Genomic DNA, 15,107 nt, shown 5'->3' with positions numbered 1-15,107 from the left:
TTCGCCGAGCTGGAAGTTTTTGTTGCAAACGTTTCGTCCCCTGTCTAGGTGACTATAAATGCCGGAGGAAACACCACAGAAGCGCTTCACAGGAGGCTCCCAAGCACTGAGGATGTCACCTAGACAGGGGACGAAACATTTGCAACAAAAACTTCCAGCTCGGCGAACAGAACCACAGCAATTATAGAACTTGTTTCAGACAGTTACACACCTGCGCACACCGTGAATACATTGCTACTGGTCTTTTCAACACATATCCCTAAGTGAAAGTATTTTTATGTTCCACACATCACAGTTCAAAAGAGTGCAATTGTTCCATATGTAACTTTTGGCACTGAACGTGATGTAGTCAGAGTGGAAAGCATTGCTTTACTCTGATCCCTTTTTGCACTAAATTTAGTGTACAGAGAAATTTAGACCAATCCCTGTTTAAGTCTAGCTTTTGTGCAGGCAGTGGTTAGACCTCGGTTTGAATCAAATTTCAATGCAATCTTGTTTCAGGAATGTGTACAGTTATTAAACTTTAAGTAGAATATTAGTGCCCAAAATAGATCAATCCTTTAATTAAAGGCAAACTCCTTTCTAGCATCTCATGTTTATTATTAAAACTTTATTGATGTCTGTTCTCAGGAATCCCAGCGCTAGAGAGAAACCAGCAAAGAATGGAGCCACTACCAGCAGGACAGGTTTGCCTGACTGAATTTTCCAAAGGAGCAGAGCATTCATATTTTAGAAACTTGAAAATTTCATCTCAAGAGGTTGACTTCTGGTTCATGTACCACCTTTTTCTGCTTTGTCAATGCCTCCCCTTAGTTAGTTGCTTCTAAACAGAATTTTCTTTTACTTCAATTTGTAGAAATTTAAAGAATTCTTATAGTTCATGAATTCTACCTCTTTGTTGTCCTTCCTTAAACCCTTCAGAAGCACTAAGTCTTTTGGTAAATATTGTGGATAAACTAAACACCATACTCTACTTGTGTTGTAAGAAGTGTATCAGTTTTCTGTATAATCTCCTTAAACTTGGATCTGTGCATCTGATGTACCATATGTTTTATTTTGTACAGAGCTACACAATAACAGGCCATTCAGGTCTTTGAGCTTATTCCATTTCAACACATGAACAAGGTCTTTGGCCCAAGCAGTCCATATTGATGGTTATTCATAAGCAATATTCTAATCAAATACATCTGCACTCTGTCCCTACATTCCTTCATCTTTTTTTCAGCCACCTATCAAACCAAGTCTAACTTGGTTACAAACTCTGGTAATGCAGTCTGTAATCTGAGAGTTTTGTTTCTGGAGGATTATTTGCATGTGTCCAGTCTGTTTACTAATCTCAGATGATTCCTATTTTTCTTGCTTCTCTCTAGAAGCATGATTTTGTTTGCATTGTGATGTCATGAATTAGTTTGCCTAAAGCTCACTGTCCCTTTTTCAGTCACTTATTAAAATGTGACTTTCGAGGTGATAGCCTCTGCAAAATTAACAATAATATCCTCATGATAAAGAAGTTCTCAAATATTTTTCGTTTTCAAAAAAAAAGCTTTTTGTTTTGTAGATAAGCCTGTACCAAGGGGATTTCCAATATGTGATTCAGATACCTCATCCCTGGTTTCATTGGATCCTTTCCTCTAGAGATTCTTTCAACAATATGAGTTTAATTCCTGCACTGGCTGAGGCCATGAAGTACTCTCCTTCTCACCCTTGCCCTACGTTTGAGATGTTTGTGTTAAATCACTACCAGTTGTGTCTCTCCAAGGAGAGAGCAGCCATATTATCCAGTAAGTCCATGGTGCCCTATTCTGGAACAAAAATTGTATAATTCTTAACCCCCACAATTTTTCAGAAGTTCTAAGGACTGCTTATCTCATGGTTTTTTACACAGCCCAGCAACATTCAGCTGCTCTTAAAGAACTGGAATTTGCTTTTTTTTTTAACCTTTTATCGTCATCCTCCTTTTACCCCGTTCCACTAACACGTGCATGTCATATATAAATAAAAACGGAAAAGGCCACAGATGCTGTAAATCAGAAACAAAAACAGAAATTGCTGGAAAAGCTCAACAGGTCTGGCAGCATCTGTGGAAAGAACACAGATGCTGCCAGACTTGCTGAGCTTTTCCACAATTGCTGTCTTTGTTTGTGACGTGCACGTCTTGAATAATCACTGTGGGCAATTTACTTTCTGAAACGTATCATAAATTCTTGATTCTATTGCACAAAATACATGAAATGAGTTTTCCCCATCAGCAGTGGCCTATTTTAATTTTTTTTTTCTCCAGATCTCACCCCAGTGAACCAAGTTAATGATGTGCTTACCACTGTGGACTCATGGCTGGAGGTCCTGAGGGCCACTATGGGGTGATAAGCAGAGTATTAAGGATCATTATGGGTGATGGGTAGAAGATCATGAGAATCACTGGTCTATTGAATGATATAGTGGATTAACAAGCCTGAGTTTAAAATTGCAGAATGGGAGCTGAATCCTCGTCTCAATTCACTTTGTTTTTCTGTTCTAGAGCATGCTTCTAGTTATGAGGAATTGCAGGAGTTGGCGTTGTTGAATAGAACTCTGGCCAAAGCTCTACGAATTCGACAAACCCATCAAAGCGTGTTTGAAATAAAGCAGATCCAACCACATACCTCTGACGACAGCACAGTGCCAACTAATGCAGGATATGGCATTGTCAAACATCTGCAGGCAGCCAGCTACAGAGATAAACCTTTAGAGGATGTTTTGTCAAGGACACTGAGGTCAGGTAGCAAGACAAAGCTAGCTGGTGCCAATATGAACAATACTTGTGGTAAAGTGACAGCATCAGTATGTAAGGAGAGGTACTTATCAAGACATTTAGCAGATGGAGTTGCTGGGAAGAGGGTTGCAGCACATGCTGTCTCTTCCAGGAAACCAGAATCTTGTACATTGAAGCTGCCATATAAAACCAAGCAGGATGTGAAGAGAAAGTCTACGTCACCAGCTGTGGGGAAATTAGTTCGAGGCTCCTTGCATACCCCAGGCCTAGTTAAAACTGCTGCTATACAACAAACAAAACGATCTGCCTCAGTTGACAGGGCAGGAAACAGAGCTCAACAAAGTAGGCTCTGGTCCTTAAAAACCATTCCAAGAACAATTGCATCTCATAATGGTCTGAACCTGGAAGATACAGACATTATTCAAAGAACAGTTACACCACACAGCGTGCAGATTTCTGCATTTGCAGACACTGCTCCCAAAATGACATCCCCTGTCATTAGCCAGCAGAGGGCCAATTGTATGAAAGAAACTGTACATTTGAGTGCTTCTGAACAGACCATGCTCCAAAATGAAAGCTCTTCCATGGAGAAACTCAAATTATTCACCCTTCAAGGAAGTGGGTAAGAGGATCATAAATTTACCTTAATTTATGCATTTTTCTAAACAAGCATTTGTCTTTTGTCTTTTTTTTTCCTGATATGCTGTACCTTACATCTGTCTTCAAATTTAATGCAGTTGCATTGAAGATCCGAGTAAGGTAAAGACTTTGTCTGAAAAGATAGAATACCTGAACTGAAGACAGGAATATATGTAATATATTGGAGCTGACTTGTATGCGCTGACTGTGTGAAATTCTTTGAATTTCCTCCACAAGACGTCAGCAAGCCAAAGTCCTGATTCTTTGTTTTAACTTTTATTTTGATTCTTGGGTTCTTGTTCTGCTGGCAGTAATGTGTGACAAAGTTCTAAATGAAGGCTAGCTGTTCATTGGATCCAATCCTGGTCGATTATCTAATGAGCTCTTAATGAGATCCCTATCTTCCTCTCTAGCTTTGAGTTGTTATGAGGTATTGTTACATTCTAGATGAGCCAATGTTCACCAGAAACTAGGTTTTGCAGCTGCTGATCTTTCTGGCTCAGTACCACTAAGCAGATGGAGTTGCTCAATCAACTGTGAGGGGGTGCTCAATGCCCAGGACTAAGATGATGTATAATTAATCCTAGAGGAGTAAAGATTTAAATTTTTTTAAAGTTTTGCGAGAATCATTATTTATCCAAAACTTTGATTTTCCAAGGTAATTCCAGTGCTAATGTTCCTGTCAACATCTTCTCGTGATATAGAACCAACTCCTTTTATTATCTTGAGATGTTTCACAGGGAAAAGGAATGAATGTGAGGCTTTCTCCGAGATTATGGAAGGTTTTACAAACAATTGAGTTTTCTTAAGGTTACAGAAAGGAGTGGAAGGATTTGAGGATATTGGGAGAGTAGGATTGGGATTGCTTAGTGTGGTGCCAGAGTGAAGAGGTGATGAAAAATGCAAGCATTTAAGAACTGAAACATGTGAGAAGACATTTATGGAGGGAGTAGCTGAGCAAGGATGGGGCAAGGTTATGGAGGGACAAGTTTAAAGTTCAGTCTGTTAGATAATAGAGGATGAGTGTAAGTCAGTGAGGAAAAGAAAACGGGGAAATTGGATTTAATTTAAACTCTATTGTGGATATCTGAGTTCTGATTGATTGTAGCTTGAATAATTAACAGTTTTCCATTGTTGACAAAATTGAGATGTTGATGGACTTTATGAACTATAAGTCACCCTTAATTCTTCATAGGTCAACACTGAAACTTCCTTCAGAGTGGAGAAAGCAGCGATGTAGAAATGCACGGTAAGCAGAATCTTGGAACAAAGTTGTAGAAGCTGAATATATGTTTCCCTCATAACCTGAAATACACATCCTGTTGCCTTGATTTCAAACATTTTCACTGTTTTAAGATGTATTTTAACATATTTGTCCTGCCTCATCATTGACTTTTTCAGTAATAAGTGGGGCAGAAAGAAGGGTACTGTACATAGAATACTTCTTGACCTCCCCATTATTTCCTGGCTGAGCACATAAGAGTGGTGATCAGCAGGATTCCCCTGCACACCTACACATACCAACTACTATCACTATCACCACCCCATGCATTTTTCTTTTTCGCTTTTATGCCAAAATCTGAAATTGCCCCAATCTTCTCTCTCATACTGTAGAAGGAGTTACTCATAGAAATATCCTAACCACAGTAATAATTTTGAGTGGTCAAAATAGCTGAGCAAAGGCAAACACCTATTATTCATTCTGTTTTTGTCTTCTAGCTTATGGGGACAGGTGTCTGCCAGTGAAACTGATGAAATCCAGAAAGCAAGCTTCATGCAAAACATTCAGTCAGCAGTATCCTTTCATGTTGAAGATTGTGGAATGTGTTGTACAATTAACAAGCACAAAGTTAAATCATTCAGAATTTTTCTATTTTTGTTTTCTGAATTTGAATATCTGAATTAATGTCAATAGAAAGAGTTAACACAGGAAGGAATTACTGATCACTTTGAAAGCTGGATTATCATCATAGATTTTAGCTTCAGAAATGTTGATTCCACCATATATTCTGTTTCAGGTAGCCCATTTGTGAAGAATTGAAATTGAGTCTAATCTTTATTTACTTAAATTTTTATTTACAAAAGTTCACATTACAAAGATATAACTCCAATCCAATAATTTAGTTTTAGTCTGTTCATATATACTTGTGAGACAAATACCTGTAACAGAAGCAAAAAGTGAAAGGAAACTTATCGACTAAAATAACATTCCTGGGATTTTGATGCACTTAAGCCTCTCCCGACATGTAACCTGCTTCCTTTTAAAGGATTTCAAGTCCATTTCCAGTTCATGCTCATTGTCTGAATACATTCTGTCAAAAGCCAGTGTAATGAAGAGGAAAACTTACTATAAAATCTTACAGAGCTTTGCTTAACCTCAACCAAGTTCCATTCACAGCTCCCACCTGTAAGTTGTGCACAGATTGAAGAACAATTGGACAACATCTATGAACTTTACAAATGTATTGACCAATATGTGCGTACAGATTTCCTACTCAATTCTTCAGGTATATCCTTTATAAATTATTTGTAACTTATTAAACGTGACCATAGGAAGAGATTAGTTGTGAAGCACAATTTGTACAGAAGGACAATTTCTCTGAGAGAAGAACTTTGTCTTTCCAAAAGACAGAATAGGAATAACACTCCTAGACTTTATTGCAAGCAACAGAATGGAGTCGTACTCCAAAGAAAGCCTCCACTGCAGGATAATTGGTGAGCATGCTATTCATCTCCAGGATGTTCCTTATACAATTTGACCAGCTGGTGTAGGTAGTTTGAAATCAAGAGAAAGTTAGCATAATTTCTAGATTCCATTGACTATATCAGCTACTGTAGCATTTTTCTTGTATTGAAGAACTAAGGATCAGGACATAAGCAAAGATGAAAGTAGTGAAGAAATATCAAAAAGCAACTAGTAGGTGAGGTCAAGACAGGGACAGAAGGGCTACATCAGTGTGGCAGTTCCTGTATAGAGAGTGTTGGGTAGGAGACCTTCCAGTGGATTCTGATCTGAACACTGAGAATAAAGGAAGGAAGAGGATAAATAGCACAGTTAATGAAAAATATTGATTGTCTTAATTTAAAATAGCCAGACAATAATTAATGCAATAGAGGGAGATTTGAACTAGAAGCAAGTAAATCAATATATTTGCCAAATGCCAAACTTGACATTTCCGAGAGAGAGAGAGAAAAAATGTGTATAGATGCGCCTAATTGGAGAAGGAGAGAAATTCAAACTGGCACATTTAGTTTTTAGCAATTCTTAAGTTTGATCCTTAAATGTAATGTCCACTTTATATCCTTAATCTTGGATCAAACTGTTTTATTGAATCAGTTACTACACACCTGAAGCAGGTTGGACCTGAACATGGTCTTCTTTGTCCAGGGATAGGGACACTACCACTGTGCTACTAGAGCCTCTTTGATTTGCTTTATGGTGATGATTCATACGTTTGTATACACCCATCAAAAAAATTCATAAGTTAGTTTTGGAAGTCAAATTTTCTATTTGGTAAGTCATGCTTCCTATTTTTAATGTCATTTGTATAGTTAGATTTAATTTCACTTGGTTTTGAAAGATCAACTTCTGAATATTTTCAGAAGTATTGTTTTAGACAAAGGAATTCTTTGAAATGTTTGAAGAAATTAGAAGTTTTAGATATTTTAAGTCTTCAGCAAAGTCACTGAATGAAATTGAAAACTCAACAATCAAGAATCGGTTCATCAAATTGACAGATTCTTGAACTATTCAAGAAGTTGTGCTTAACTTGCTCAAATCAATCCATTACCAACATTTTTATATTGTGTTCCTAGTGTGTGTATATATTTTACTTCAAATGTTTTTCCTATTCTAAATGCCACTTATTCATTATTGAAGTTGAATAAAACATATTTAACTGTTAATATTTGAAACAAACATTGTTTGTTTGTTTTGGGAAACAGACACATCATTAGCTAGTTAACCAAAACAATTGTTTACATTTGCATTCCTGATGGGGCATTGAGCTATTCATCTGTTCCTGTTAATGAAAAATTGTGCTTCAGAAACAGCGCTTAAAGTGTTGGCAATATAATTGTGTTACACACATTTTAACACACATTTTAATAATTCCTCAAAAGATCTGCATTCTCATTCAGTATTAGGATTCCTGATAGTGTGTATAGAAGATGATAATTGTACTCCCATTTGTCAAAGGTCCCCTTAGTTATCAGCATGAACATGAGAGTCTTCAGATACTGGAGAGATGCCAAGATACTGTATCAAGCCTCATTCAGCAGATTGAGCAGTTTGTGGATGGTGAGTAATTGATCTTTTCACCCAAACAATAATTGATGCTGTGAATTATATCTTGATTTTGATACTTTGATTCCTGAAGAAGGGCTTATGCCCGAAACGTCGATTTTCCTGTTCCTTGGATGCTGCCTGACCTGCTGCTCTTTTCCAGCAACACATTTTCAGCTTGATTCCGGTTACCTCAGGCTGACTATACCTCATACACTAAAGGTCTGGAGCAAATAAAATCCTAGAATGGGTACAGCACAAAAGGAGGTCACTTGACTTGCCATATTTGTGTCAGCTGTCTTTGACAGCAACTCGACTAGACCTACTCAACCACCATTTCCACGCCCCATTGATATTTTTTCTAATCAGGTAATTATTTCATTTTCTGTTGAATGTGTTGATCAGGTTTGTCTAGGAAAAACATTTCAGGCAGTGCATTTGAAATCCTAACCATGTATGATGAATAAAATGTTTTCCCTTGTCTGTCTATGGTTCTTGTACCAATCACCTTAAATCTTTGTCCTCTGGATCTAGACCCTACTGACAATGGATACTATTTATCATATCTATTTTGTCCTGATACCTCTTGATTTTGAAGACCCATATCAAATCTCCTCTTAGCTTCTCTAAGGCGAACTCTAGCCACAGCTTCTCTATCCTGTTTACTTATCTGAAGTCTTTGTCTAGTACTCTTGTAATATCTTCTTAAAGTTCTGTGCCCTGATTTGGAGTCAATACTCCTGTTGAATGCACCAGTGATTTATAAAGGTTCACCATACCTATGTCTTTTATTATTCTTTCTATTTAAAATCCCAGGAATCTGTATAACTTATTACTTCCTCATCCTGCCCTGCCTCAACAATTTGAACCCATGTACCCCCATATCCTTCTTCTCCTGGATTCTCTTTGGAACGCTCTTTGACATTTCCTGGCATGGGAGTATCACTTGTAAGACAGATATTTGTTCTCCTTGAGCAGGTGGTAGCTTTCTTGAACTGCCCTTGTCCATGCGCTATAGATGCACCAATAGTGCAATTAAGGAGATGGTTCCAGGTTTCTGACAAAGGAGCAGAGAAGGAATAGTATTTTGTTCAAAGTCAGGATGTTATGTGGTTTGTAAGGAATTCTGGATGTGGTAACATTGTTTTTGTCCTCCTCGGTTGTAGAGATCACTGGTGAGAAGACACTGTAGAAGGAGAATTGTATCCTTCATATTGTCTCTCTATCATTCTTGCTGCCAAAATGGAGCACTTCAGGTTCCTCTGTATTATATTTTATGTACCACATATCTGTTGATTCTATAGTCTGGCTGTCTTACTTACTACAATCACTAACTCACTTCAGAGTTTACAGTGTCTCCCAAGTTTGTGTCATCTACATATTTTGAAATTGGGCTCTGCACAACCAAGTCAAGGTCATTAATATACAAATAGCTCTTCAATACCGTGATGGTTATAGTCTTCTGCAACCCCACATAATTGAAAAGTTGTGCTTCAGAAACTGTGCTTAAACTGTTGGCGATGTAATCGCGTTACAGCCAACACACATTATAAAAATTCACGTTTTAGAAACTGTCCCTAATTTGTCAATCGTGTTACAGCAAATTTGCGTTAACGAAATGTGTACAATCGCAGAACAACCTGTAAATCAAGAAAAAGATTGGTGGTAATACAGATCCCTAAGAAATCATGTATATATGTCCCTCCAGTACGAAAAGCCATATAACTACTTTGTGTCGCACAGTTAGTTTTTTTTAATCCATGCTTTCATTGCCCGTTTTGTTTCATGGACTTTGACTTTGCTGGCACTTATCTAGCACTTTATCAAATGGCTTTGAAAGTCCACATCAACTGTATAATCCTTACCATCCCTCCCTGTTAATTAATCAAAGGTTCCAATCAAGTTAACTGATTTGTCTTTAATTAATCAACACTGAGGTTAAGCTCACTGACATGTAATTGCTAGATTTAGTTTTGCACCCTTTTACCGGCTAAGTGTGTAACAATTGGAATTCTTGAATCCTCTGGCACAATTCTTGAATCTAGGGAGGGCTGGAAGATTAAGACCAGTGCCTCCGCAATTTTTCCCCTTGCTTCCTCAGTATCCTTCAAGCGTTCCATCCTATCAATGTATGAAGCAAAAATAGAGATTGCTAGAAAAGCTCAGCATGTCTGACCACATCTGTGGAGAGAAACCAGAGTTCACATTTCAAGGCAAGTGACCCTTCTTCAGAACTGATGGTAGCTAGGAAAATGTCAGTTTGTATGCAGAAGATAGGGTGGGAAGAGGAAGTAAGGAATAAATGATAGTGGAGATAGAGCCCAAAGAGAGAGAAGAACAGTTGGACAGACCAAGGAATGGATAATGACATGGCTACTAATGGAGACTGTTAGTGGTTAACAATGGGTTTTGTATAATAGCAGACTCTCTCAACCAATCATTTATTCCTTACCCCTCCACCCACCCATCTTCTACTTATAAACTGACATTTTCCCATCAGTCAATTTCGAGGAAGTCACTTGACCCGAAACCCAATTTCTGTCCACAGATGCTGACAGACCTGCTGAGTTTTTCTAGCAATCTCCACTTTTGTTTCTGATTTACAGCTATTTCAGCTGTCATATATATGGCCAGCCTTGTTTCTCCCCTTTATGAATTCCTAGCCAGCCACAAGGTTGCACAGTTTTTCCAAAGTTCGAGAAGTAAACTATCTACGAAATAAGCTATACTTTAACATCCTGAATTAACAAAAGGTACATATAACAGAAAATATTGTGGTCAAATATCCCATAGATATCCCGGAGGTGCAGTTAAGATCGATTCCACTGACTTCTAAGCAACATCGTTTCTCCGCACTCCACCACCTGACATTACTGATACGAAATGTGACCTAATCTCTTCTAATTCTTCATTTCCAAAGATTAGCTTCTGAACTTCTTTAAAAATTCTTGTCACTTATTTCTCAATGGCTGCTCTTGGGCTGTTACTTTCTTACCCTGAAGTTGCTTACCACTGAATTCCCATGACTGCATCCAAAACGTACTCCCAGGCCCAATTCCAGTTCTTTTTGCAAGCAATAAGCCTCCCTAAACTAATACTATGCTGAGGGTTCCTCTGAGTCCAGTATTTCTCAGTTACCAAGTACATGCTGCTTGTGGCTTCCTTTAACTCCACTTTCAGCTACACCGGATTGCTTATCAGGACTACTTCTGAACTCCAATCCCAACTATTTGGATCTAATGCCTCCCAGAGCTTCTGTAAGCCCTGACTGTTCAGAGTCTGTTACAGAAGCACACTTCCAATATAAAGCCTCTTCTCCTGCTGCTGATCATCACCCCACATCATACCTTTTCTGCTACCACTGATCTTACTGTTGGGTTTTTATGCCAGCATCATTGCACAGAATCACCATTCTGAGGATGGCAGAACCCTCTCCAAGTTTGCAGTTGCTAAGAAGAATCAGGAATAAAAACAGAAATTGTTGGATAAGGATCTGTGGAGAAAGATCACAGTTAATATTTCAGGTCGAGGTCAGAATTGAGGAAGGTTTACTTGACCTGAAACGTTATCTCTAATTTCTCTCCATTGATGTTGCCATACCAGTTTTTTTCAGTTTTTATTAAGAATCAGGAATACTGGGCTGAGCACGTATGGCCTGTCCTGCTTCACACATACAATGGTACACTAGGGATATGATGAGAATTGTCATCAGCTCTTGCTCATAAAGAAAATGTAAGTTTGAATTTCTTAACCGCGTTACCCCGCTGCAAGTTTAGATCAGACATAAATCTTGTTATGGACCAGGCCAGATCCCTCTAAACATTTCAAGAAGGTAGCCCAGACTCTAACTTTACTAGTTGTTTTCAGCAGGTGTAAAATGAATATTCCAGGAGAAATGCTACTGGTCAAACCACTTAGTTTTAAACAAAATGGAATTTATTTACAAGATTACTGAATGAAACACAAACAACAGAAAACAGAATACCGAACAACTTAATGTCTCTGAAAACTCAACAGAGGTTAACGACTCTGTTAATGATGCTTTTCCAAGTACTTGCAAAAATGCCCCATAAAGACCCCTTGGCACAAAACGAATAATCAAAACAGGTTCTTACAGGATAGAAGTCAGAGAGCGAGTACCAGCCTGGACCTGCTTATTTGGGTCCAGCAGCTCTTTTCACACTACTGCTTAAAGCCAAACTAAACCAGAGAAAAGCTGAGTTGGGAGAACTAGCCACTCCCCATTCATTGTACTTGTTCTTTTTTAAAACTTGAAAGCCTTCTACTTGAGGCAGTATCTCTTAGCTATTATCAAATTGGCCCTAAAATCCTTCAAGCCCAGACTTTTCAGAGTCTGTGTTGTTTACAATCTCTCAGCCAAAGAAAAATCTAAGGCTAGTTAAAGGCTTGTTAAATGAGCAGCTTTGTCACAATCTGTCAAAACATGTGGTGCAAGGGTCTCAGTTGGCTAGATGGCTGGTTTGAAGTGCAAAGAAGTACCAACAACAAGGGTTCAATTACTGCTCCAGCTGACAATACCATGAAGGACTCCTCCTTAACCTTACCCCTGACCTGAGGTGTGGTGACCTTCAGGTTAAGCCACCACTAGTCTTGTCTCTCTATTGAGAGAGCAGCTGTATGGTCTGGTAAGACTATGGCGATTTTACCATTACCTTTGCATCAATTGAGTCATCTTTCACAATGTCAACCAGTCAGTGATTGACATTGGGCAGTTCTACCAGGCGATGCATTGCAAGTGGTCCAAACTTATTTCCAGCTTATATTAGCACAGAGTGCAATTACCTTAGCTAAACTATTCATGATCGGAAATATCATAATGATAATTCCCAACAGAGATTAAGATCTGTAGTTCCACAGCTTATTTGAGTTAATTGAGCATTTTCCCAAGTGCTGTGGCAGGATTTTCCATGGTCTGTCTGGTTCAATCACATTTTGGAGGTTGTTAACCCACCAGAGCTAGCTAGTGTTTCCCATGTCATCATTTAACTGTCTGTGTTTTATCTGAGAATAGCTGAAACGTTTTGGGCGAAGTTTGGGAGCTGTTGGACGGTCAACTTCAAAAAATGCAAATGTTTTGGTGGCAAGTCTGCACCTCTCCTATTCTACTCCACACTGCAGGAGCTGAAGGAAATGGAGGCTCTCCGGTTTCAAGTACAGACTCTCCAAAGACAGATTCAGATTCAAAAGGTAATTTCCATTGGAACTACTGTACATATATGCAATATTAAAACAGGATATTTTAATGAGAGATTCAAGATTGCCCCTGTTGCTTCTGTTTCCAAAGAAAGTACCCACGGAATTTTCCTTTTGATTTTCTTGCTACCTGATTATTACGACATGAAACAGTGAGCAGCTTTGGTTATGATTTTTTTTGAGCCATTAAAGAAACAGTCTTGTGTTTGTGAAATGCCTTTCATGATAACAGGAAATGCCATATGCTTTACAGCCAACAATATACTTTTAAAATGTAGTTACTGGAAACACTTTAGTCCATTTGACAACAGCATAACGAACAGTTCACTTGTTGTGACATCATTGAAGATTAAAAATAGGCGAGGATGTAGCCACATTCTGCACAAGGCCTAATAACAACAAATCAAATAACCAGTGACATTGGTTGAGGGAAGAACAGTAGCCAGGGCCCTTAATCTTTTAAACTCTGTTCAGATTTTTCCACGTTCTCAACAGGAGATGAAGCCTTACTCCAACATCTGTCTTAAACTTAACTTTTGAGACAATACTGCATGAATGGGTCAGCTCGAATTGTATCTTGTGGGCTTTTTGCTGAACCATGTCTTGACTCTAGTGAGAGTTCTACTCACTGAGACACATTATCATGACATCTTTCACTGCATCACTTTACTGCCCTCCGTTTTTTTTGTGCTATTGAAGAAAGATTGCCATGTTGTGAAATGAATTGTTTGTTTTCTTAATGCAGATTAATTCAAGTGGATGTGATCACAAAACAAGAAAAATATCATATTTGATCTTTGTTCTAATGGTTTAATTTATGAGTATGGAAAACAAGTTTTACAATGGCCCCTTACATGGTTGTATCTTCATTTCTAGCAATGTTATAGTGTCAGATTAACGGAACAGAGAATAACACACATTCTTACTCACAAGAAAACAATGTATTTCTTTCATTGCCAAAGATATAAACAGGACATCTCTCCAAGTCCAAATAACACCAGACTAGTTCAGGTATTTCTATTGTGCCTGTTTGATGGGGAAGTACATTACCATTTTGTACTAAACCACAGAGAGGCTGCTGAGGTCTAGACTCCACCTCAGTTGAGGATACATGCTGGCATAATTTGAATCCACTCCAGGACACTATCTAGAGAATACTGCAGAAGGCAGCCAGGAACTGAATTTACTAAGTTGTGATGCTTGCCATGTTGAAATAATCAGCATGGGTCAGGAGTGAGGCATTCAGGAATTTGTAGTAATGTCTACCCATTTGCATTTGAGTATATAACTGAATGTAAATTTGATTTGCAATTGGGAACTGATCTTGCTGACATTTCGTTTTCTTTAGGCTATGGCAGAAGAGCTGCTTCCCATTCTATTTTCCTCCATGCCTCTAGAGCAGTCTATTTTCTACCTTTATCGAGCAGTGTACTCTGAGCTTTGTGAAGGAGGAGAGCAATTTCCTGCCTTGGTGCAGGATAACATACCCGAATGACTGAAGCAACTGATGCAGCCAACCAGTATTTGCGACCATAATTCTGACAAAGATCCAGGCCGACAAGATGTTTCAAACATTTCAGAATAATTTGACCAGAAGTTTGTCTGGAGAAGCACAAAGGATTTCATACAGATTGCTCATCTCCAGCACCACCCATGACCAGCCATACTCAGCCCAATCACAATTTCCTCCTTAAGTGCCACTTGTAAGGATTTTCTGTGAAATAAGATTGGCCAACTTCAACTCACTTCCATATCAAAGAAGGCCCAGAATTAGCACTTGATGGTCAATCTCTACGGGAAAGAACAGTGGATTATTTGGTATGAGAAATGGAAAAAATGTTATGCAGATACAGTGTTCATAGCTGAGGTATTTACACTGCATCTAGCCTGTACTGTACCTGACTTTTAATGTTCCATTCCAGCAGTAACATTATTCATACTGATATATAGCAATATACTTTTTGTATTATGCATTTACACCATACAAAATCTGTACTTGTATTGCTAGTTGAATGAAAAAATATTCAATTATTCCAGAGTTTAGATTTGTACAGCTATTAAAAATCATCAAATGTATTCCTTGAGTATATGTATCCAAAGGAGAACTGTCACTGGCCAGCTCATTTGAACTTCTCCACCCAAAGGCATTGCTTTATTTCTCACTTTTCATCCAAGATTCTGATTATTTCTGGGAACCAACTCAAATACACTGTCAAC

General features: G+C 38.3%; 1 protein-coding gene across 4 annotated transcripts in view; it reads left to right on the top strand.

Moving 5' to 3' along the window:
- LOC122560663 (tubulin epsilon and delta complex protein 2) overlaps window positions 1-14,848 on the top strand; it is an 18,673-nt gene extending 3,825 nt beyond the window's left edge. For 2 of the 4 annotated variants that reach the window (XM_043711552.1, XM_043711554.1), the window contains exons 3-10: window positions 631-686; window positions 2,519-3,374; window positions 4,587-4,640; window positions 5,111-5,186; window positions 5,778-5,898; window positions 7,590-7,691; window positions 12,709-12,884; window positions 14,239-14,848. In XM_043711552.1, the coding sequence (XP_043567487.1) occupies window positions 631-686; window positions 2,519-3,374; window positions 4,587-4,640; window positions 5,111-5,186; window positions 5,778-5,898; window positions 7,590-7,691; window positions 12,709-12,884; window positions 14,239-14,385 (1,588 nt within the window). In that variant the 3' untranslated portion in view covers window positions 14,386-14,848. The other 2 variants (XM_043711553.1, XM_043711555.1) reach the window with 2 other exon arrangements.
- The last annotated feature ends 259 nt before the right edge of the window (window positions 14,849-15,107 follow it).

Source organism: Chiloscyllium plagiosum, chromosome 21 (genome assembly GCF_004010195.1).
Source record: "Chiloscyllium plagiosum isolate BGI_BamShark_2017 chromosome 21, ASM401019v2, whole genome shotgun sequence".
NCBI lineage: Eukaryota > Metazoa > Chordata > Chondrichthyes > Orectolobiformes > Hemiscylliidae > Chiloscyllium > Chiloscyllium plagiosum.
Note: the sequence above shows the minus strand (reverse complement) of the source record. Positions and strands in the feature narration are given on the sequence as shown.